This window comes from Ranitomeya imitator, chromosome 8 (genome assembly GCF_032444005.1).
Source record: "Ranitomeya imitator isolate aRanImi1 chromosome 8, aRanImi1.pri, whole genome shotgun sequence".
In the NCBI taxonomy this organism is placed as follows: Eukaryota; Metazoa; Chordata; class Amphibia; order Anura; family Dendrobatidae; genus Ranitomeya; species Ranitomeya imitator.
The window spans coordinates 17,391,375-17,415,248 of NC_091289.1; the positions used below are offsets into that span (position 1 = coordinate 17,391,375).

The following is a 23,874-nucleotide window of genomic DNA, read 5'->3' on the forward strand; positions in this document are numbered from 1 at the left end:
TTATACTCCAGAGCTGCACTCACTATTCTGCTGGTGCAGTCACTGTATACATTACATTACATTACTGATCCTGAGTTACCTCCTGTATTATACCCCAGAGCTGCACTCTCTATTCTGCTATTTTAGGGTTACTTTAGGATTTCCTCCCCTATGTGTCAGTCAGGGACGTGCGGGGACAGGTACTGTAATCTCCAGGAATCCTCGTGCGAGATCTACGTGACCTTTCGTTTTTACGGAGGAAGTCGTCCTGTTTACATACCTGGAGGAGGAGGGGCCGCACCTGGGGGGGAAGATAATACTCACCGAGCCGACTACTTACTAACCGCACCACGCCATGGACGCTGCACCCAGGAAAGGCTTCTACTACCAAGAGATTAATAAGACCAAATGGGAGGTTCCCGGGCGATACAAGGAGCTGAGAGCGGTGGGGTCCGGGGCGTACGGGACAGTCTGGTGAGTCCCCCGGGATGCGGCATTTTGGGGTTTTCTGAGACTTCAGACTCTTCTTCTGGATGAGAAATGGGATAAACACAGATAGAAAGGGTCCTGCGAGGAGCGGAGCGTTCTGCATGGGGGTCACACTATAAGGCTGCCGTTACACTATCAGTATTTGGTCAGTATTTTACATCAGTATTTGTAGCCAAAACCAGGAGTGGGTGATAAATCCAGAAGTGGTGCACATGTTTCTATTATACTTTTCCTCTGATTGTTCCACTCCTGGTTTTGGCTATAAATACTGATGTAAAATACTGACCAAATACTGATAGTGTGACGGCAGCCTAGTACAGATACTACATAGTGTCGTCGCAATGATGGAATCTATAGAAATTTGTGTATAGAAGAGTGTGGGGGGGGTTCTCTAAGGCTACTTTCACACTAGCGTCGGTACGGGGTCGTCGCCATGGGTCGGCCCGACGCACGTTGTGAAAGAAATGAACAACGGGGGCAGCGGATGCAGTTTTACAACGCATCCGCTGCCCCATTGTAATGTCCGGGGAGGAGGGGGCGGAGTTTCGGCCGCGCATGCGCGGTCAAAAATGGCGGACGCGACGCACAAAAAAGTTACGTAACTTTTTTTGTGCCGAGGGTCCGCCAAAACACGACGCATCTGTCGCACGACGGATGCGACGTGTGGCCTTACATCGCAATGCAAGTCAATGGAGAAAAAACGCATCCTGCGGTCACATTTGCAGGATGGGTTTTTTATTCCAAAACGACGCATTGCGACGTACAACAAACAACGCTAGTGTGAAAGTAGCCTTAGGCAGAAGTCCGCATTCCTGACTCTAGCAGGTCATGCTGGAACTTGTAGTAGCTGTAGTCCGAGAGCCGCAGGATACATTGCTCAGCGATGAACAGACTGTAACGTGCAGCAGATTTAAGGACGGCGCCCAATGTCTACCCGATCCAATCACTTCCCCGGCACTTTGATTGACAGCTCACTCTGCACACTCGCGCCGCTTTGCTGGAACCGTCATGCACTGTGGTCTTTCCAAAGGCAGCGGAAAAAATGCAACATACCTGCACCGTGTGAACAAAGCCTTATATCCATAGCCGCTGCGGATCTGAAACAAATACAGAACAGTGTGAACGTGGCCTTAAAGTGTCTGGGAAAACAGGCGCCCGGGCTTCTCCCGTGGGCTACCAGGGGCAGAGGCTGCATATTGGCGCTGAACAGAAGGCGTAGGCTCCAATAGCTTTTTTTTTTTTCTTCATTTTTTGATTTATTTTTGGGATAATAATAATAAGTTCTAGTACAGGATCCATTCATCTAAAAAGTGTCATACATCGTCTTCTGTTTTTCTCCTTTCCATCCATTATCCGTTTTTTTGGAGGGGGGGTCAAAAGAAAAACTGTAGTTTGTGCAACCTTTTTTTTGTTGGGCCCCAAAAACACGAAAATCGGAGCCGTTATTATAACATTGAAGTCTATGGGAAACAGATCACATTAGATTATCCATTATGTCGTCCACTAACGGATCCGTTTTTTTTTTTAGCAATGCACATGTCGGGAACGCTGGACGTGCTCAGAATCACCTGTAATAAAAGCGGATCCCTTAAAAACGGGAAGAAAAAAAAAAAAAGGGAAACCAAAGTGCGCATTGTGAAAGCGATCCATTTCTTTATTTATTTACAGACTCGTTCCGAGCGGAATCTTTGGTTTCTATTTTCTCTTCGTTTTTGCTCCCTTTTAATTCTTATGCTTCGGTCACACATCCGTTTCCATAGCCATCGAAGCCGGACTGTTTTTCGCTCATGTTTCATCCGGTTTTTTTGTAAACTACAGGAAGGTAGCCTTTTTTTTTTCATTGATATTTAGCAACGGATCATTTAAAAAGAATGAAAAATGGATGGCGAACATTCATTCCATTTTTGACAGTTACTGTTACACTTGATCGTCAGAGTCTTGTCCGCAAACACGGATGCGAATAGAATGTTGCGTTTAATGGAACGGACGCACGGAACGTTTAGAGAAAAAAAACCGATGTGTGAACGGCTGCAATAAACCCTATGGGTCGGCGTAATGTTACCCGCCCTCCTACAGAAGACATTAGCATTCACCGTGTCGTGTTTCCTAATCACCCGGCGTAAGCAGCTGGTAAATCTGGTATTCGGGGAGATAAATACAGTGAGAATTATTATCAGCGGAGTTAATGATCTGGGCAGTGATGACTGCTCGCTGGACCAAGGCAATAACATTATGCCCATTAGGCTCGGATGCCGCCGCTGCCATCGCTGCCCGCTCTCATATGTAACGTGGAGGAGGGAGATATATACGACTACGGCTCATTAACCAAAGCCTGAGGGATAATGCAGCCTCGTCTGTCCATAATTAGGACCTAATTATATTAGCATTATACTAAAAAATATTCTTTTTTTTGTTCTTTTCATTGTAAATTTTACATTTCCCAAAAATTTGTCACTAGGGGGCGCTGTTTTTTTTTTTTTTTTTGCTGTTTCTTGCGGATCGTAGATGCGGCGATAATAATAATCTGACCATGCACGTCAATATATGCTACGAAAATGACTTTACAAGTCATTTCTGATTAAATGGCTTCTTAAAGGGGTTTTTCAGGATAGGTGAAACACGTAGGATTGCTGGGATTTTGACCGCTGTGATCCTCACTGATTTGACGTCCTCTTTCTGTAGGGAGCAATTTCCAGCATCAACGACTGTGGGATTGACGGCTCAGCTGTCGATGTCAGTCCTATAGAAGTGAACCGAGCAGTGGTCGAGCACCATGGTGCACCACTGCTTTATTTAAATAGGGGGGCTTTCGGACCCTTCTTTTCCAGCAATGATCCTTTTATCACCCTTCCTGGAAAAAAAACAGCGCCACTCTAGTCCATAGGCTGGGTCAGGTATTGCAGCGTTGAAAGTGATGAGTATTAGGTTTCATCACATAGACCAGAGGAGTAGACCAGAGGAGTAGAGCTGTTTCTGAAAAATAAAAATTTTTTTAAATTTTTTTTTAAGCCTTTTAAGTTTCTTTCTGCGTTGGACAAACTTTTGGTTAGAAGGTGATATGTTGGTCTACAATGTGACTCCACTTCTGCAGGAATAAAACTTAGCAGTAAGTGTCCACAGATGAAAACCCCCAAAAATCTAAGTAAAAAAAAAACTCTGCAGAAAATACTCATTGCCCCTTAGGGTAATAATCTGCAGGCAGCAGAGCATCTGGAAACTGACTTATTTATCTCCTTGTAGCTCGGCCAAGGATACCGCGACCGGAGAACGTGTCGCCATAAAGAAATTACTGCGCCCATTCCAGTCCCTGATACACGCGAAGAGAGCCTACCGGGAGCTGCGCCTGCTGAAGCACATGAGCCACGAGAACGTAAGATCGACGCTCACATCGCAGACATAACATTTTTATTCTTCAGCCGATATGGTCGTTTTTTTCCCGCTACGAGCTGTTTTTATTGCTCCCATTTCGGTGTCCGTATGACATTTTTTGGGGGGAGACAAAGTGACCAAAAAACAGCAAGTCTGTCATTTCAGTCTCTTTTTTTTTTTTTCCTTTTGGCGCTCATTGTATGGGATAGAAATTATGGCAATCTATCAATTTGGACAGTTGCGCACGTGGTGATACCAAATATTGTACATTTTTTATATTTTATCTACATTCCAGGAAAAGGAGGGTGATGTAACTTTTTATTATATATATATATATATATATATATATATATATATATATATATACAGTATATACAAAATTCAAGATTGAACTCCCACTACTGGTGACTGAATGGAGACAGAATTTTTCCAAATCAAATCGGATTTTCCAAGATGTAATAAAGTGCAGCATGACAGGCCTGGTTCCGCTATATATATATATATATATATATATATACTTTATATGTGTGTGTGCTGCGGAACCAGTGTGGTCCTTCTGCCCTTTTCACACCTTGCACAACCTCATTATATTTTGAAAAATGACTTCCTTCGGCCACCACTAGGGGGAGCTCAGGAGCTTACTGCATGTAACGTGTACATTGAACTCTCCAATAAATCAGTATGTAGTGAGCTCCCTCTAGTGGTGGTTGAAGGGAGCTAAAAATTTTCAAAAATTCAATAGGGTTATCCAAGATTTAGAAAGTGGAGCAGAACAGGTCTGACCACGGTGTGTGTATATATTTGTGTATATATTTGTGTATATATATATATATATATATATATATATATATATATATATATATATATATATACACACACACACACACACACACGAGTTCCAGTCATGGCTTCTTTTTTTTAAAAATCATGGATACCCTCTTAATAGTTGTCTGCCTTCCGCCACCACTAGTGGGAGATCTGTAAATTACTGCATAAAACGTTTACATTGAACTTTCCAATAAATCAGCATACAATGAGCTCAAGAGCTCCCTCTAGTGGCGGCTGCAGGGAAGCAGAATTTTTCCATTTGAAGAATTGTTCCCGTCCTATGATAGTAATGGTACACCGCTAGGTTATGACATCACAGGGGACCCCCATCACTCCTAAGAATAAATGGTCCTCGGCACTAACTTACCCACATCCCATACAAGGTTTTTCCTTTGCGAAATACGGAGATTGGACTTCACCTCAAAGAACCTTATCAGTTGCATTAGAAAGTTCCTTACAAGGCTCCTTCCCATTATAATGGAGGAAGCCATAGGTTCTCCTTGCGTTCCCATGATACATTCCTCACATCCAGGATTTGTGATTGCAGCCAATTAAAGTTTCAGCAGTTCTTTCTCCTCCGCCATTATCCCCCATCCATATCTGAGCGGCGATGTTATTACATACGCATTCCATTATCATTAGCGCTGCTGAGTGTTTATAAAGCGATCCGCCATCACTATCAGCTGAGAAATAAATTGAAGAATTGGCTCAAAAAGAGGTTTTTTTTTTAACGTTCCAACTTCTTAAAGGAACAGGCCAGGAAAACTTATACAGAGAGTTATGCCTAGCGGGGGGGAAACCGAGCATGGCAAATCATCAGGTAGATTAGTTTTGCAATTCATTTTTTAGTCTGACATCATCCTGCTAATCATCACTGCAGTCAGACATAAATGGCTGATAACAGGGAACAACAGCCTAAAAAAGTAGAAGAGATAGCTTTTAGGTTTTGGTTGATTTGTATTACCATATTGCATTAATATATTTCATCTTTCTGCTTCCAGGTTATATCTCTTCTCAACGTCTTCAGTCCTGACGAGTCGATGGAATCATTTCAGACTTTGTAAGTGAAGAACATAATTACAATCCAAATTCCACATCTTGTGTTTTTTTTTTTTATATTTAATCCCCCTAGATAGACATTACAAAACGGAAAAAAAAAAAATCTCACTAACCACTAGAGGGAGCTCATCAGCTTCCTGCATACAAGTTAAGAGCTCCCTCTAGTGGCGGCTACAGGTAGCTAGAATGTCAATATTTAACTCCGTGCATTTACCTGTGTCCACGCAAGAGACTTGTATTAAATAAAAAAATGTAAAATACAAATCAATAGAGACCGGTATAAATGTAGAGCAAGGAATTAATCAGTATAATATGATTGGCTTAAAAATATGTAGTTACAAAGTGAAAATTCACTTAAAGCCGAAAGCAAGTTCCAGAAACACAAACTCGGTATCGTCCCAATAAACCCATAATTCTGAGGGTCATAAATCGAATTTGGAAAGGTCTGATGAACATCTATAGATTATGGGGGAGGGGGTATTATGCAAATTCTAGATCTTGACATGTATTTAATGTGTTGCCCTTTCACTTACGGTAGTTATCTGGTTATGCCGTTCATTCCTTTGGACCTGGCACGGGTCATGAAGATGCAGAAGCTGAACCAAAGCATGATAGCCTACATTCTGTATCAGATCCTCCGAGGCCTCCAGGTGAGTGGAGAACGGCATGCTGGGAAGAAAGGGTATGCAAATTAGCTCTCCTCCCGGAAGAAAGGTGTCTCTCTAGTGCCCCCTATTGGACGTAGCTACCCTACCATTAGTTTACCTATTATAAAGTTGTTCCACGCTGTTATAGAACGACCACCATCTTCCCCATCCTTGATCTGGTCATCTATTTCATCTTGCTTAGTGCAATGTGAACAAGACATTTCGGCAGGGGCCAGCTGGGCCCATAGAGAGTTATGGGGCAGAAATAGAAGACTATAATGTGGGCAGCTGCCCGGGGACTAAGGCTCATGGAAGACAAGGAGAAGAACACTACAGCCTAAAAACTCAGCCTAAGTACCCGGCCTATTACCGAAAACAAGGCTTTGGAAGGCCGCACTGGTCAAAGAGCTGCTTGACTTTGTCTGTGTTCTGATTGGCTGCTCCGGCTCTTCACGGAGTTCCGAGCCATCACTGGGAGGAACCTCCTTCTCCATATCAATGTATATTTATATATTCCGTGTACTCAATCTCTGTGTGCCTCTATGTACTGTATCACTGAATATATATGCAGCATATACAGTGCTGTGGAAAAATGCTGTAAAGTAAGAGGCTTCCAAAGATAGAAGCGTTAATATTACATTCTTATCAAGTAACAAAATGTAAATAGAATCGAAAAAAGAGAAATGTAAGTCACATCAGTATTCTGTGACTGCCGGTGGCTTCCATCACTTCTTCTCATCATCTGTACACAGATTTTGAACGAACTCGGCAGCAGATTGTTCTAAACATCTTGGAGAACTGACCCCAGGATCTTCTGTGGATGAGGCTTGGATGATGTGAGATCAGGGCTCTTTGGGGGCCGGATCATCACTTCTTGGACTCCTAGCTCTTGACGACATTGGCTGGATGTTTGAGGTCGTTGGCCAACTGCAGAATAAATTTGGAGCCAATCAAGTCGCCTCCCTGATGGTATTACATGCTGTATTTCTCAGCATTGAGGCCACAATTGGATCTGACCAAACTCCCAACGTCTGCTGAAATGCAGCCACAAACTTGCAGGACCCTCTGCCTGCTTCACTGCTGTCTGTAGACCCTCATTGTTGTTCGACTCTCCATTTCTTCAGTGTACAAAATATCTTCAATTAGAGCCAAGTAATTCACATTTTGACCCCAGATCCTAGGTTTTCACTTGGTTTCTATCTTGGGTTTTGGCCATAATTTTACCATGAAGACCATTTCTGGCCAGATTTCTCTGAACAATAGGTAGATGTAGCCAAGTCTCACTTGTGGCTTTCAATTCTGAACTGATGGCACTGCTGGACATCTTCAGATTTTGAAGTGAAGTAAGCACGATGTGTCTCATCTTTTGTACTTTTTCCTTGGCCGACCACTGCTCTACGCTCCTCATTGTTGCCCACTTCTTCTTCAAAAGAGCTTGAGCAGCAGATCTTGAAATTCCTGTCTGCTCTGAAATCTTCACCAGGGAGAGAGCTTGCTGATGGAGTATAACTACCTTGTGTCTCATCGCTATGCTCAGTCTTGCCATGGTGTATGACCTGTAACACAAAACTAACCTCACTTTCGTAGCAGAATTTTTCTATTCCTCACCACCCACACAGCTGTTTCAGTCTTAGTTAATGACTGTGCACATGAAAAATGATGATGATCATTATCACCTGCCTGGAATAATCGGTAACTCCTACACCTGACTATATGCAAGTGTACCTAGAAAAAGTGATGAAGGTAAAGGGCGGTCACTGAATATTGATGGGATTTACATTTCTCTTTTGTTCATTCACTTTTCATTTTATTAATTGACTTAGTATTGACTAATGGCCTTCAGTCCCTAGTATATGGGGAGATATAACATGCGTGTGTGGAAAGGGGATAATGTTTTTTATTTATTGCTAATTTTCAAAAACATTAATGTTTTTCTAAATATAATAGAACTGAAATTATTTATTTTTCGTATTCACACTTACGATGTTAAGATCATGCGGTGAACGCTCCATACAATAGATTTAGATTAAATTTTGAACTGTATCCAAGTCTACTACAAACAAGAATATGCAACCACACGTTAATCATATACTCAACTCTGACAACAGCATGCAATTTACAAGTGACACATATTTTTTAACAACATCTTGGTTCTGGTAATGTATCTGTTTACTAAACTCAGTTCTGTTCCCGTATCCATGTACTGAGCTTGGTTCTGGTACCATATCTATGTAGAAAGCTTGTTACTGTTCCCATATCTATGTAGTAAGCTCGGTTCTGGTACTGTAACTATGTGATAAGCCTGGTTCTGTTCCCATATCTATGTAGTAAGCTCAGTTTTGGTACTGTATCTATATAGTAAGCTCGGATCTCATACTGTATCTATGTAGTAAGTGTGGTCCTGGTATTGTATCTATGTAGTAAGATTGGTTCTGATACCGTATTTATGTAGTAAGTTATGTTCTGGTGCAGTATCTATATAGTAACCTTGGTTTTGGTAAAATATCTATGTAGTAAGCTGGGCTTTGCCACCACATTTATGCTGTAAACTAGTAACTGTCACTGCATCTATGTAGACGTTTGGCTCTAGTACCATATCTATTTAGTAATCTGGGTTACGGTACCATATCTATGCAGAAAGCTTGAAGTTTTTAGCATATCTATGTAATAAGCTTAATTCTGGTAGTGTATCTATGGGGTTAGTTCAGTTCTGTCACAATATCTATGCAATCAGCTTGGTTCTAGCAGTAAGCTAAGATCTGTCACCATATCTGTGCAGTAAACTTAGTTCTGGTAACACATTTGCAGCTAGCTTGGTTCTGTCACAATATCTATGCAGTTAGCTTGCTTCTGGCACCGTATCTATGTAGTAAGCTTGAATATATTATCATATCTATCAGTATGCTTGGTTCTGGTACCATATCTATGTATCAGACTTGGATCTGTTACTGTCTCTATATAATAAGCTTAATTCTGTTACCATATCAGTGCAATAGACTTGTGTCATGATCCCAATGGCAGGGGATCACTAAAGGACAAGCACAGATACAAACAAGCTCTAGGGCGATGGAACCTGAGCTGACCGCGACCCTGAACCTAACACACAAATAAAAGTAGCCGGGGAACGTGCCTACGATGATCCTAGACGTCTCGCTCCAGCCGAAGATCTAACTTCCCCTATTAGAAGAAACACAGACCTCTCTTGCCTCCAGAGAAACACCCCACAGAAATAGCAGCCCCCCACATATAATGACGGTGAAATGAGAGGAAAGCACATACGCAGTATGAAAACAGTTTCAGCAAAATGAGGCCCGCTAAAGCTAGATAGCAGAGGATACAAAAGTGATCTGCGCGGTCAGCGAAAAACCCTTCAAAAAACCATCCTGAAATTACTTGAACTCATGTGCCAACTCATGGTACATGAGGAGCAATTTCAGCCCACTAGAGCAACCAGCAGCAAAGAAACAAATATCTGCAGGCTGGACTAAAAACCAAATAAAGCAAAACACCAAAACAGGAAAATCCAAACTTAGCTTGACCAGAAGGTTCTAGGAGCAGGGAGCAGAGGTAACAAGACACACTGGATACATTGATAACCGGCGAGGAAATGCCAGCAAAGCCAGGTTAAATAGGAAACTCCCATATCCTGATGGAACAGGTGGAACCCAGAGACCCAGGAAAGACAAGTCACCCAGTACCATCAGTAACCACCAGAGGGAGCCCAAAAACAGAACTCACAACAGTACCCCCCCCTTGAGGAGGGGTCACCGAACCCTCACGAGAACCACCAGGGCGACCAGGATGAGCCCTATGAAAAGCGCGAACCAAATCATCAGCATGAACATCCGAGGCAACCACCCAAGAATTATCCTCCTGACCATAACCCTTCCACTTGACCAAATACTGGAGTTTCCGTCTGGAAACACGAGAATCCAAGATTTTCTCCACAACATACTCCAATTCTCCCTCCACCAGCACTGGAGCAGGAGGCTCAAGCGAAGGAACAACAGGTACCTCATACTTCCGCAACAACGACCGATGGAACACATTATGAATAGCAAACGATGCCGGGAGATCCAATCGAAACGACACAGGGTTAAGAATTTCCAAGATCCTATAGGGACCGATGAACCGAGGCTTGAACTTAGGAGAAGAGACCTTCATAGGAACAAAACGAGAAGACAACCACACCAAGTCCCCAACAAGAAGTCGAGGACCCACGCGGCGACGGCGATTAGCAAACTGCTGAGCCTTCTCCTGGGACAACTTCAAATTGTCCACCACATGACTCCAAATCCGATGCAACCTATCCACCACCATGTCCACTCCAGGACAATCAGAAGGTTCCACCTGACCAAAGGAAAAACGAGGATGAAACCCCGAATTACAAAAGAAAGGAGAAACCAAGGTAGCAGAACTAGCCCGATTATTAAGGGCAAACTCGGCCAGCGGCAAAAAGGTAACCCAGTCATCCTGATCAGCAGAAACAAAACACCTTAAATAAGTTTCCAAGGTCTGATTAGTTCGTTCCGTCTGGCCATTCGTCTGAGGATGGAATGCAGACGAAAAGGACAAATCAATGCCCATCTTAGCACAGAACGTCCGCCAAAATCTAGACACAAACTGGGATCCCCTGTCAGAAACGATGTTCTCAGGAATCCCATGCAAACGAACCACATTCTGAAAAAACAGAGGGACCAACTCAGAGGAGGAAGGCAACTTAGGCAAGGGTACCAGATGAACCATTTTAGAAAAGCGATCACACACAACCCAGATGACGGACATTTTTTGAGAGACAGGGAGATCCGAAATAAAGTCCATGGAAATGTGCATCCAAGGCCTCTTCGGGATAGGCAAAGGTGACAACAATCCACTGGCCCGAGAACAGCAAGGCTTAGCCCGAGCACAAACCTCACAAGACTGCACAAAAGAACGCACATCCCTCGACAAGGAAGGCCACCAAAAAGACCTGGCCACCAAGTCTCTAGTACCAAATATTCCAGGATGACCTGCCAACGCAGAAGAATGGACCTCGGAGATGACTCTACTGGTCCAATTATCCGGAACAAACAGTCTCTCAGGCGGACAACGATCAGGTTTACCCGCCTGAAACTCCTGCAAAGCACGTCGCAAGTCTGGGGAGACAGCAGACAAAATCACCCCATCCCTAAGGATACCAGAGGGCTCAGAATTTCCAAGAGAGTCAGGCACAAAACTCCTAGAAAGAGCATCCGCCTTCACATTCTTTGAACCTGGCAGGTATGAAACCACAAAATTGAAACGAGAGAAAAACAGTGACCAACGAGCCTGTCTAGGATTCAGATGCCTGGCAGACTCAAGGTAAATCAAATTCTTGTGATCAGTCAAGGCCACCACACGATGTCTAGCACCCTCTAGCCAATGACGCCACTCCTCAAATGCCCACTTCATGGCCAAAAGTTCCCGATTACCAACATCATAATTCCGCTCAGCCGGCGAAAACTTTCTAGAAAAAAACGCGCATGGCTTCATCACTGAGCCATCGGAGCTTCTCTGTGACAAAACCGCCCCTGCTCCAATCTCGGAAGCATCAACCTCAACCTGAAAAGGGAGCGAAACATCTGGCTGACGCAACACAGGAGCAGAAGAAAACCGGCGCTTAAGTTCCTGAAAGGCCTCCACAGCCGCAGGAGACCAATTAGCAACATCAGCACCCTTCTTAGTCAAATCCGTCAAAGGCTTAACAACACTAGAAAAATTAGTTATAAAACGACGATAGAAATTAGCAAAGCCCAAGAACTTCTGTAGACTCTTAAGAGATGTAGGCTGCGTCCAGTCACAAATAGCCTGAACCTTGACGGGATCCATCTCAATAGTAGAAGGGGAAAAAATATACCCCAAGAAAGAAATCTTCTGGACTCCAAAGAGACACTTTGAGCCTTTTACAAACAAGGAATTGGCCCGCAGGACCTGAAACACCTTCCTGACCTGCTGAACATGGGACTCCCAGTCATCAGAAAAAACCAAAATATCATCCAAATACACAATCATAAATTTATCCAGATATTCACGGAAAATATCGTGCATAAAGGACTGGAAGACTGAAGGAGCATTAGAAAGTCCAAAAGGCATTACCAAATACTCAAAATGGCCCTCAGGCGTATTAAATGCGGTTTTCCACTCATCACCTTGCTTTATTCGTATAAGATTATACGCACCCCGAAGATCAATCTTAGTGAACCATTTAGCCCCCTTAATGCGAGCAAACAAATCAGTCAACAATGGCAAAGGATACTGATATTTTACGGTAATCTTATTCAAAAGACGATAATCTATACAAGGCCTCAAGGAACCATCTTTTTTGGCCACGAAAAAAAAACCTGCTCCCAAAGGGGACAAAGATGGACGGATATGTCCCTTTTCCAAGGACTCCTTAACATAATCCCGCATAGCAGTATGCTCAGGCACTGACAGATTGAACAAACAACCTTTTGGAAATTTACTGCCTGGAATTAAATTTATAGCACAATCGCAATCCCTATGAGGAGGAAGCGAATTGAGCTTAGGCTCCTCAAAAACATCCCGATAGTCAGACAAAAACACAGGAATCTCAGAAGGAGTAGATGAAGCGATAGAAATCGGAGGTGCATCATCATGAACCCCCTGACAACCCCAGCTTAACACAGACATTGATTTCCAGTCAAGGACTGGATTATGAGTTTGTAACCATGGCAGACCAAGCACTAGGACATCATGCAAATTATACAGTACCAGGAAGCGAATCACCTCCTGATGAACAGGAGTCATACGCATGGTCACTTGTGTCCAGTACTGAGGTTTATTCATAGCCAAAGGTGTAGAGTCAATTCCCTTCAAAGGAATAGGGACTTCCAGAGGCTACAGACTAAACCCACAGCGATTGGCAAATGACCAATCCATAAGACTCAGGGCAGCGCCTGAATCCACATAGGCATCGACGGAAATGGATAATAATGAACAAATCAGAGTCACAGACAGAATGAACTTAGACTGTAAAGTACTAATGGCAACAGACTTATCAACCTTTTTTGTGCGTTTAGAGCATGCTGATATAACATGAGCCGAATCACCACAATAAAAGCACAACCTCTTTTTCCGCCTATAATTTTGCCGTTCACTTCTGGACTGAATTCTATCACATTGCATTATCTCAGGTGATGGTTCAGACGACACCGCCAAATGATGCACAGGTTTGCGCTCCCGTAAACGCCGATCAATCTGAATAGCCATAGTCATAGACTCATTCAGACCAGTAGGCGCAGGGAACCCCACCATAAAATCTTTAATGGCCTCAGAAAGGCCATCTCTGAACTTTGCAGCCAGGGCACACTCATTCCACTGAGTAAGCACCGACCACTTCCGAAATTTTTGACAATAAATTTCTGCTTCATCTTGCCCCTGAGAGAGGGCCAACAAAGCTTTTTCAGCCTGAATCTCTTGGTTAGGTTCCTCATAGAGCAAACCCAATGCCAGAAAAAACGCATCCGCATTAAGCAACGCAGGGTCCCCTGGTGCCAATGCAAATGCCCAATCCTGAGGGTCACCCCGCAGGAAAGATATAATTATCTTGACTTGCTGAGCAGGGTCTCCAGAGGAGCGAGATTTCAAAGAAAGAAACAACTTGCAATTGTTCCTAAAATTCAGAAAACGAGATCTATCTCCAGAAAAAAACTCTGGGACAGGAATTCTAGGTTCAGACATAGGAGCATGTACAACAAAATCCTGTATATTTTGAACCTTAGCGGCAAGATTATTCAGGCTGGAAGCCAAACTCTGGACGTCCATGATAAACAGCTGGGATCAGAGCCATTCAAAGATTAAGAGGAGGAGGAAGTAGCCACGCTGCAATAAGGCTAGGCAGCAAACTCTGAGGGAAAAAAAAAAAAAAAAAAAAAAACTTCCTCAGACTACTTATCCTCCTACTTCAGCCAATACAATTAACACTTTGTTGGCCGGTTATACTGTCATGATCCCAATGGCAGGGGATCACTAAAGGACAAGCACAGATACAAACAAGCTCTAGGGCGATGGAACCTGAGCTGACCGCGACCCTGAACCTAACACACAAATAAAAGTAGCCGGGGAACGTGCCTACGATGATCCTAGACGTCTCGCTCCAGCCGAAGATCTAACTTCCCCTATTAGAAGAAACACAGACCTCTCTTGACTCCAGAGAAACACCCCACAGAAATAGCAGCCCCCCCACATATAATGACGGTGAAATGAGAGGAAAGCACATACGCAGTATGAAAACAGTTTCAGCAAAATGAGGCCCGCTAAAGCTAGATAGCAGAGGATACAAAAGTGATCTGCGCGGTCAGCGAAAAACCCTTAAAAAAACCATCCTGAAATTACTTGAACTCATGTGCCAACTCATGGTACATGAGGAGCAATTTCAGCCCACTAGAGCAACCAGCAGCAAAGAAACAAATATCTGCAGGCTGGACTAAAAACCAAATAAAGCAAAACACCAAAACAGGAAAATCCAAACTTAGCTTGACCAGAAGGTTCTAGGAGCAGGGAGCAGAGGTAACAAGACACACTGGATACATTGATAACCGGCGAGGAAATGCCAGCAAAGCCAGGTTAAATAGGAAACTCCCATATCCTGATGGAACAGGTGGAACCCAGAGACCCAGGAAAGACAAGTCACCCAGTACCATCAGTAACCACCAGAGGGAGCCCAAAAACAGAACTCACAACAGACTTGGTCCTGGTACCGTATCTATGTAGTAAATGTCAGATCTTGGTGGAAATGCTTCTAAATGTTCCAGATGGGCCACTACTACTCATTGCAGTTATTTTGCATGTGGCAGCTTGTATTTTACATAGACTATCCCTTTCAGTGACACATCCCAGCTCGCAGATGCCCATTTATGACTTTTTTTTTTATAGTTTATTATATTTGTTCCTTTCTAGCTGCAGTTTGATAGCAAATGAGTGTTCAGCCGTCACCATTTCGGGTCGTGCTCGGCTGGACGTCTTTGGTGGTACAGCTGTTCGTATGGATACATTGCAGCCAAGGGGTTTTCTTGTGGGAAATATTGTCAGGGGAGAATGGGGGACAAGTTAGAAAAACACCCTGGGACGAGGGGGGTGACCTGGAAATCCACTGATCGCGGGTGATTTCCCGGCAACTCGTCATCTTGGCTCTAGAAACGTCTCGTATCATCTCCCATCGCATCTTATCGGCGGCTCTGGTTATCGCTCGGTCTACGGACGTGCCCAGAAATGAGTCATACTCGTCTCGCTCACAGAAAATAAACTCGGCGCAGACGCAATTAAAATATTTACAGTGTAACTCAGAGATAACGCGTCTGAGATAACAAAACGGGTGAGAAAATGGGCTAAATTTGGAATATCGGACATACATTCCCTATAATATAAAGGGTTAATGGCGCAAGACTCAAGGCTCAGTTTTAACCAACGTAGAAAAAAAATCCTGGGGAGATAAGCGGCGTCAAAAGCATCAATGACGCCACTTATCTCGGGTTGAAATACAGTCTATCTACTGCGCTATTAATCCTTTACGGCTGCAAAATTTTAAATGAAACCCAATTAGAAAAATTATTTTTAGCTGAAAATACATGCATTTAATACAATTTACTCCAAAGATGGACAATCCCTTTAAGTCGATATTTTCTTCAATGCAGTTGGTCACTGATCAGTTGAGGCGCCTTCTCTTGCTCAGACTTTTGTCTAGAGATTTGGATGAGTGGATGTTAACCTGAACAAATTATTTCCCGGGAGATAAGCGGCTCCATTTATATCCAGATGCCGCTTATCTCCTTTTTTCCACTAAGGTAAATTCTATTGCAGCTGTCATGCATTCGGGTCCTCGGGGGCCCACAGAGATCAATAATAGGATCCAGCAGTAAATCTTTACTAATAGTTTATTCCTTTTCTACATTCATGTTTCATTTCTTGAAGGGGCGAATTAAAGTGACTTCTCTGCCATAAAATAAACATGGGGGAATTAGAAATCGTCTTGAGAAATTGGGAGTTTATATCTTCTTCATTTTCTAGATTGCTCCATAGGGGCGACAAGAGCCCCTAAATCTGCTCTTAATAGTCCTGAGCAGTAAAGTGTCTCACTCTACAGGTCATGTGCTGCATTATAGCCAATCGCATGTCGAGTAGGATGACATGTGACCAGAAGAGGAAAACTTCATTTACAGCAATTTCAAAGCTCCCTTATACACAGGAAACCCCAAAAAATTTACAATGGAAAGTAGTAGCCCCCTAGTACTGATGAGCCAACCTCTACGGCTACTTCAGAATGGTGGAGCGCCCCCTTTAAATTTAAGACCCTTAATCCCATAGTAACTGAAAAAATAAAGTAAGAATACGGGAGCTTCATCTATGAAGACGTCTCATTTTCTGCAGGAGGCTCCGCTTGTGCCGCAGACGTGCTCATTTTACGACACAATCCGATCCCGAGAAGACTTATGGCCGCCCCGCATCGATTTGTTCCAGTCCAGAAAATTTATTTATCTATCTCAACAGCAAGACGGGCAAAAATCAATCACAATCAGCTCTTGTAATGATAAAAGAAAGCGACTGCCACCGGAGGACTCGTACCTAAGAGGGATGATGCTGCCGCAGGGTCGCATCGGGAGACTGTTATCCATCACCGTCCAAAATCTGATTACCGTGGAGGTTTTATTTTTTTTACAACCCAATGATTTCGTTAAAAGTCTTTAAGGTTTTCTCACCTTAGAACGTTATGGCCCAATCATAGAAATAGTCGTAGTGTCTGATATGTGATGGTCGCACCCCAAGGACGCGGACAATGGAGAGATGGACGATCCTCTCCTTCAAAAATCTAAAAGAGCTGGTTCTCCAAATAGGACCCAGACCCATCAGGCACGTATGACCGTTCCCTTGGATGGATCATAAAGTTAGAAACTTTTTTGAAAAGTTATTCCCATCTGGGACCTTTACGAGATATACATGGGATAGTTCCGAAAGACACCTGGTTGAGCGCCATTGGGAATGCGCATGCGCGTCTCTTCATTCACTTACATGGGAGAACGGGGCGCGTGGCATGCTATAAGGCAGTGCTCCCCAACTCCTGTCCTCAAGAGCCACCAACAGGTCATGTATTCAGGATTTCCTTAGTATTGCTCAGGTGATGGAATTCTTGCCTTTCTAGGTAATGCAATGATCACCTGGGCAATACTAAGGACATCCTGAAAACATGATCTGTTGGTGTCTCTTGAGGACCGGAGTTGGGGAACACAGCTATAGGGAATGGCGAGGTGGCCGTGCACGCATGACTATCTCCATTCATTTGCTGAACATGTTTGCTTTGCAATTTTTGGCGCTCCCACCATACAAATGAATATAGGGAGTGGAACATGTGTGGCCACCTCTCCATTCATGGAAGTGTCCAACATGGCTCCTTGTGGTGTCCCAGGGATAGGATTCTGTAGATATACCCTAAATGTATAGTTCTAGACATACACATTCCTTTGACCAAAAACTATCCTTCCCGACTCCAACAGAAACATGTATGCTTGCATTGGCCGACCATGCATGATTATTTCCAAAGGGTCAGAGAGATAAATGGCTGAATTATCTTCTGGTGTAACAAAGCACGGGGAGTGTTAAAATCCAACCTACACAATCCTTCTTCTCAAAATGAGAATTTGGTGGTTCTTCTCCCCAACAAGACCATGACCAGTGACCACTCATTGTTGCCAGATGATTTCCAAGGTCGAAACAGGTGAACCATGGAAATCCTTCTATTCCGAAGACCTTTCCAAACTTCCGGGAAATGAACAACTTGTATATCGCATCAAGACTAAAAAAATTTGGTCATTTATGGTCAATTTTAGGTTCTTTGCACACGTATTTAGTTGGGGTCGTTGTTGTGATTTCTGTGGTCAGGCTCCCTCCTGTGGTCATGAGTGGTACTTCGGCTGGTTCTGTCTATGAGCTTCCTCTGGTGGATGTGAGTGGGGCTGCGGCTTCTGAGTTTCCTTCCTCAGGTGACGGGGTTAAGTCATTAGGTGCTTCTCTATTTAACTCCACCTAGTCCTTTGTTCCTGGCCTCCAGTCAATGTTCCAGTATTGGCCTTGCTTTCTCCTGGATCGTTCCTGTGGCCTGTCTACTTTGCATGAGCTAAGTTTTGCTTTTGTTATTTTGTTGCTATATTTCTGTCCAGCTTGCTATATTGGTTTTTCTTGCCTGCTGGAAGCTCTGAGACGCAGAGGGATCACCTCCGTACCGTTAGTCGGTGCGGAGGGTCTTTTTGTCCCCTCTGCGTGGTGGTTTGTAGGTTTTTGTGCTGACCGCAAAGTTATCTTTCCTATCCTCGTTCTATTCAGCAAGTCGGGCTTCACTTTGCTAAAATCTATTTCATTTCTGTGTTTGTATTTTCATCTTACTCACAGTCATTATATGTGGGGGCTGCCTTTTCCTTTGGGGAATTTCTCTGAGGCAAGGTAGGCTTATTTTTCTATCTTCAGGGCTAGCTAGTTTCTCAGGCTTTGACGAGGCGCATAGGTTCGGGTCAGGAGCGCTCCACGGCTGCCTTTAGTTGTGGTATGATAGGATCAGGGATTGCGGTCAGCAGAGTTCCCACGTCTCAGAGCTCGTCCTATGTTTATGTCTAAACACCTGAGCACGCCGCTATGCGGAGTTACGTAAAGGAATCCTTGGAGAAGGGTCATATTCGCCCGTCGTCATCACCATTGGGAGCGGGGTTCTTTTTTGTGGCCAAGAAGGATGGTTCACTGAGACCTTGTATTGATTACCGCCTTCTAAATAAAATCACGGTCAAATTTCAGTACCCCTTGCCCTTGCTGTCTGATTTGTTCGCTCGGATTAAGGGGGCTAGTTGGTTCACCAAGATAGATCTTCGTGGTGCGTATAATCTTGTGCGTATTAAAAGGGGCGATGAATGGAAAACAGCATTTAATACGCCCGAGGGCCATTTTGAGTACCTGGTGATGCCATTCGGACTTTCTAAAGCTCCATCAGTGTTTCAGTCCTTTATGCATGACATCTTCCGAGAGTACCTGGATAAATTCCTGATTGTATACTTGGATGATATTTTGGTCTTCTCGGATGATTGGGAGTCTCACGTGAAGCAGGTCAGAATGGTGTTCCAGATCCTGCGTGCAAATTCTTTGTTTGTGAAGGGGTCTAAGTGTCTCTTTGGTGTTCAGAAGGTTTCATTTTTGGGTTTCATTTTTTCCCCTTCTACTATTGAGATGGACCCTGTTAAAGTTCGAGCCATTCACGATTGGACTCAGCCGACATCTCTGAAGAGTCTGCAAAATAATTTTTCTAGTATTGCTAAACCATTGACTGATTTAACCAAGAAGGGTGCTGATGTGGTCAATTGGTCTTCTGCTGCTGTGGAAGCTTTTCAAGAGTTGAAGCGTCGTTTTTCCTCTGCCCCTGTGTTGTGCCAGCCAGATGTTTCGCTCCCGTTCCAGGTCGAGGTTGATGCTTCTGAGATTGGAGCAGGGGCTGTTTTGTCGCAGAGAAGTTCTGATGGCTCGGTGATGAAGCCATGCGCCTTCTTTTCCAGGAAGTTTTCGCCTGCTGAGCGTAATTCTGATGTTGGCAATCATGAGTTGCTGGCCATGAAGTGGGCATTCGAGGAGTGGCGTCATTGGCTTGAAGGAGCTAAGCATCGCGTGGTGGTCTTGACTGATCACAAGAACTTGATTTATCTCGAGTCAGCCAAGCGGTTGAGTCCTAGACAGGCTCGTTGGTCGCTGTTTTTCTCCCGTTTTGACTTTGTGGTTTCGTACCTTCCGGGCTCTAAAAATGTGAAGGCGGATGCCCTGTCTAGGAGTTTTGTGCCCGACTCTCCAGGTTTGTCTGAGCCGGCGAGTGTTCTCAAGGAGGGGGTAATTTTGTCTGCCATCTCCCCTGATTTGCGGCGGGTGCTACAAAAATTTCAGGCTAATAGACCTGACCGTTGCCCAGCGGAGAAACTGTTTGTTCCTGATAAATGGACGAGTAGAGTTGTCTCTGAGGTTCATTGTTCGGTGTTGGCTGGTCATCCTGGAATCTTTGGTACCAGAGATTTGGTGGCTAGATCCTTTTGGTGGCCGTCTCTGTCGCGGGATGTGCATTCATTTGTGCAGTCCTGTGGGATTTGTGCTCGGGCTAAGCTATGCTGTTCTCGTGCCAGTGGGTTGCTTTTGCCCTTGCCAGTCCCGAAGAGGCCCTGGACACATATCTCTATGGATTTTATTTTGGATCTCCCCGTCTCTCAAAAAATGTCGGTCATTTGGGTTGTTTGTGATCGCTTTTCTAAAATAGTCCATTTGGTACCCTTGTCTAAATTGCCCTCCTCCTCTGATTTGGTGCCATTGTTCTTCCAGCATGTGGTTCGCTTACATGGCATTCCGGAGAACATCGTTTCTGACAGAGGTTCCCAGTTTGTGTCGAGGTTTTGGCGAGCTTTTTGTGCTAGGATGGGCATTGATTTGTCTTTTTCCTCGGCTTTCCATCCTCAGACAAATGGCCAGACTGAACGAACCAATCAGACCTTGGAAACATATCTGAGATGTTTTGTTTCTGCCGATCAGGATGATTGGGTGTCCTTTTTGCCTTTGGCTGAGTTCGCCCTTAATAATCGGGCCAGCTCGGCTACTTTGGTTTCGCCGTTTTTCTGCAATTCCGGCTCTCATCCTCGTTTCTCTTCAGGGCAGGTTGAGTCTTCTGACTGTCCTAGTGTGGATACTGTGGTGGATAGGTTGCAGCAGATTTGGACTCATGTGGTGGACAATTTGACATTGTCTCAGGAGAAGGCTCAGCCGTGTGGGTCCCCGACTTCGTGTTGGGGATTTGGTTTGGTTGTCATCTCGTTATATCCCTATGAAAGTTTCTTCTCCTAAGTTTAAGCCTCGTTTCATTGGTCCGTATAGGATTTCTGAGGTTCTTAATCCTGTGTCTTTTCGTTTGACCCTTCCAGCGTCTTTTTCCATCCATAACGTGTTCCATAGGTCATTGTTGCGGAGATACGTGGCACCTGTGGTTCCATCCGTTGATCCTCCTGCCCCGGTTTTGGTTGAGGGGGGAGTTGGAGTATATAGTGGAGAAGATTTTGGATTCTCGTATTTCGAGACGGAAACTCCAGTACCTGGTTAAGTGGAAGGGTTATGGTCAGGAAGATAATTACTGGGTCTTTGCCTCTGATGTTCATGCTGCCGATCTGGTTCGTGCCTTTCATTTGGCTCATCCTGGTCGGCCTGGGGGCTCTGGTGAGGGTTCGGTGACCCCTCCTCAAGGGGGGGGGTACTGTTGTGATTTCTGTGGTCAGGCTCCCTCCTGTGGTCATGAGTGGTACTTCGGCTGGTTCTGTCTATGGGCTTCCTCTGGTGGATGTGAGTGGGGCTGCGGCTTCTGAGTTTCCTTCCTCGGGTGACGGGGTTAAGTCATTAGGTGCTGCTCTATTTAACTCCACCTAGTCCTTTGTTCCTGGCCTCCAGTCAATGTTCCAGTATTGGCCTTGCTTTCTCCTGGATCGTTCCTGTGGCCTGTCTACTTTGCATGAGCTAAGTTTTGCTTATGTTATTTTGTTGCTATATTTCTGTCCAGCTTGCTATATTGGTTTTTCTTGCCTGCTGGAAGCTCTGAGACACAGAGGGATCACCTCCGTACCGTTAGTCGGTGCGGAGGGTCTTTTTGTCCCCTCTGCGTGGTGGTTTGTAGGTTTTTGTGCTGACCGCAAAGTTATCTTTCCTATCCTCGTTCTATTCAGCAAGTCGGGCCTCACTTTGCTAAAATCTATTTCATCTCTGTGTTTGTATTTTCATCTTACTCACAGTCATTATATGTGGGGGGCTGCCTTTTCCTTTGGGGAATTTCTCTGAGGCAAGGTAGGCTTATTTTTCTGCCTTCAGGGCTAGCTAGTTTCTCAGGCTTTGACGAGGCGCATAGGTTCGGGTCAGGAGCGCTCCACGGCTACCTTTAGTGTGGTATGAAAGGATCAGGGATTGCGGTCAGCAGAGTTCCCACGTCTCAGAGCTCGTCCTATGTTTATGTCTAAACAGGTCACTAGTGTGCTCTTAACCACTAGGTCCATTGTGGTTCTGAATCACCTGTTTATAACAGGTCGTTTCCTAATTTCGGAGGTAGAAGCAGTGAGAACAAAATGATCCATGGCAAGAAGTGATTGATCCTCATGGAGATCAGATGTGTCATACACAATGATAGCCATACAGTGCACATCCAGGCCACCTCCTCTTAGCTGGAGACCAGTGGTGCCTTCACCATACACCATCTTGCTTCCTTTGCCTTTGGCCAGGTCTATATAGGAGCATATGCTGGACTATTAGGTTTTGGTTGGTTCAATCTGCTCTTCTACTAGGGTTTGGGAACCTTTGTAACATCCCCATTCTCCAAAGGAACTGTAGTGATAGCAAGGGGAGCATGGACCAGACAAATGCCAGGCCCATCTGTCCTGGGTGGCAACATGCGGCACCATATGAAACTGGTCTGGAGGGGGTTTCTCCTGTGTAAGCCCTTGTAAGAAACACTTTATCCAGTAGCCATGTGTAATGGTTTCCTGCGCCTGTTTTTACTGTAGGAAGCACATTCCTTGCAGACATTTATTATTTCGGGGGAGTGAACCGACGGAGAAATATCTGTTCTGCTCGTACATGTTTACAGTTACCTCCCTCCTAATAAATGGGTCATATCACAAGGGAATGTTGGAATGTGCTGCGTATCTGATGGAAACACATAGGAAGATGATATATATTCATGCCACTGGTCGGTCCTATGGCTCATCGCTCTGCACAAGGGTAGCTCCTGGGTCTCCATGCAAATCCCCACCTGCTATGTGCCAAAGGACCTGGGTGCCCTCTACAGCCTCTATGACCCCCCACCTGCTATGTGCCAAAGGACCTGGGTGCCTCCTACAGCCTCTATGGCCCCCCACCTGCTATGTGCCAAAGGACCTGGGTGCCTCCTACAGCCTCTATGGCCCCCCACCTATGTGCCAAAGGACCTGGGTGCCCTCTGCGGCCTCCCACCTGCTATGTGCCAAAAGGACCTGGGTGCCCTCTGTGGCCTCTATGGCCCCGGTGACTGGTGGTGTTATATTAGTAATAGATAATTTGGAAATAATTAACTAGAGGCCACTAGACCCCGTATAGACCATCACGTCCAGTGCTCACATACCTAGAAAACCATCTAGGACGGCCGGGACATCATTGTAGGGACACAACGGCACTATGGCTGATGGTGGAATGTGGCCCCATATCTGGCACCATATGGTTGTCACTGTTATGGGGGCACCGTGGCTCACATTGTTATGTATTGCTCTTCAATGTAACTTGGGTGTCATTGTTTTGGGACACTGGATCTGTTCCTGCCACTGGGCGCTGTATGGCACAATTACGGCGTCACTCTGGTAACATCCCTTTAAGTTTGAATACAATATGCAGACATTCTCAAAATGTAGATCAGTAATATTCTCAAAGAAACAGAGCCAGTGTCCCCATAATAGCA

The 23,874-nt window shown here is 44.5% G+C and overlaps 1 protein-coding gene across 1 annotated transcript in view; it reads left to right on the plus strand.

The window, feature by feature from the left end:
• The first annotated feature begins 280 nt into the window (after window positions 1-280).
• Window positions 281-23,874, plus strand: part of LOC138647455 (mitogen-activated protein kinase 12-like) — a 30,366-nt gene continuing 6,772 nt past the window's right edge. Inside the window, exons 1-4 of the mRNA XM_069736460.1 lie at window positions 281-453; window positions 3,709-3,838; window positions 5,667-5,725; window positions 6,263-6,374. Of these exons, the coding sequence (XP_069592561.1) occupies window positions 335-453; window positions 3,709-3,838; window positions 5,667-5,725; window positions 6,263-6,374 (420 nt within the window). The 5' untranslated portion in view covers window positions 281-334. The remainder of the gene's footprint in view (window positions 454-3,708; window positions 3,839-5,666; window positions 5,726-6,262; window positions 6,375-23,874) is intronic.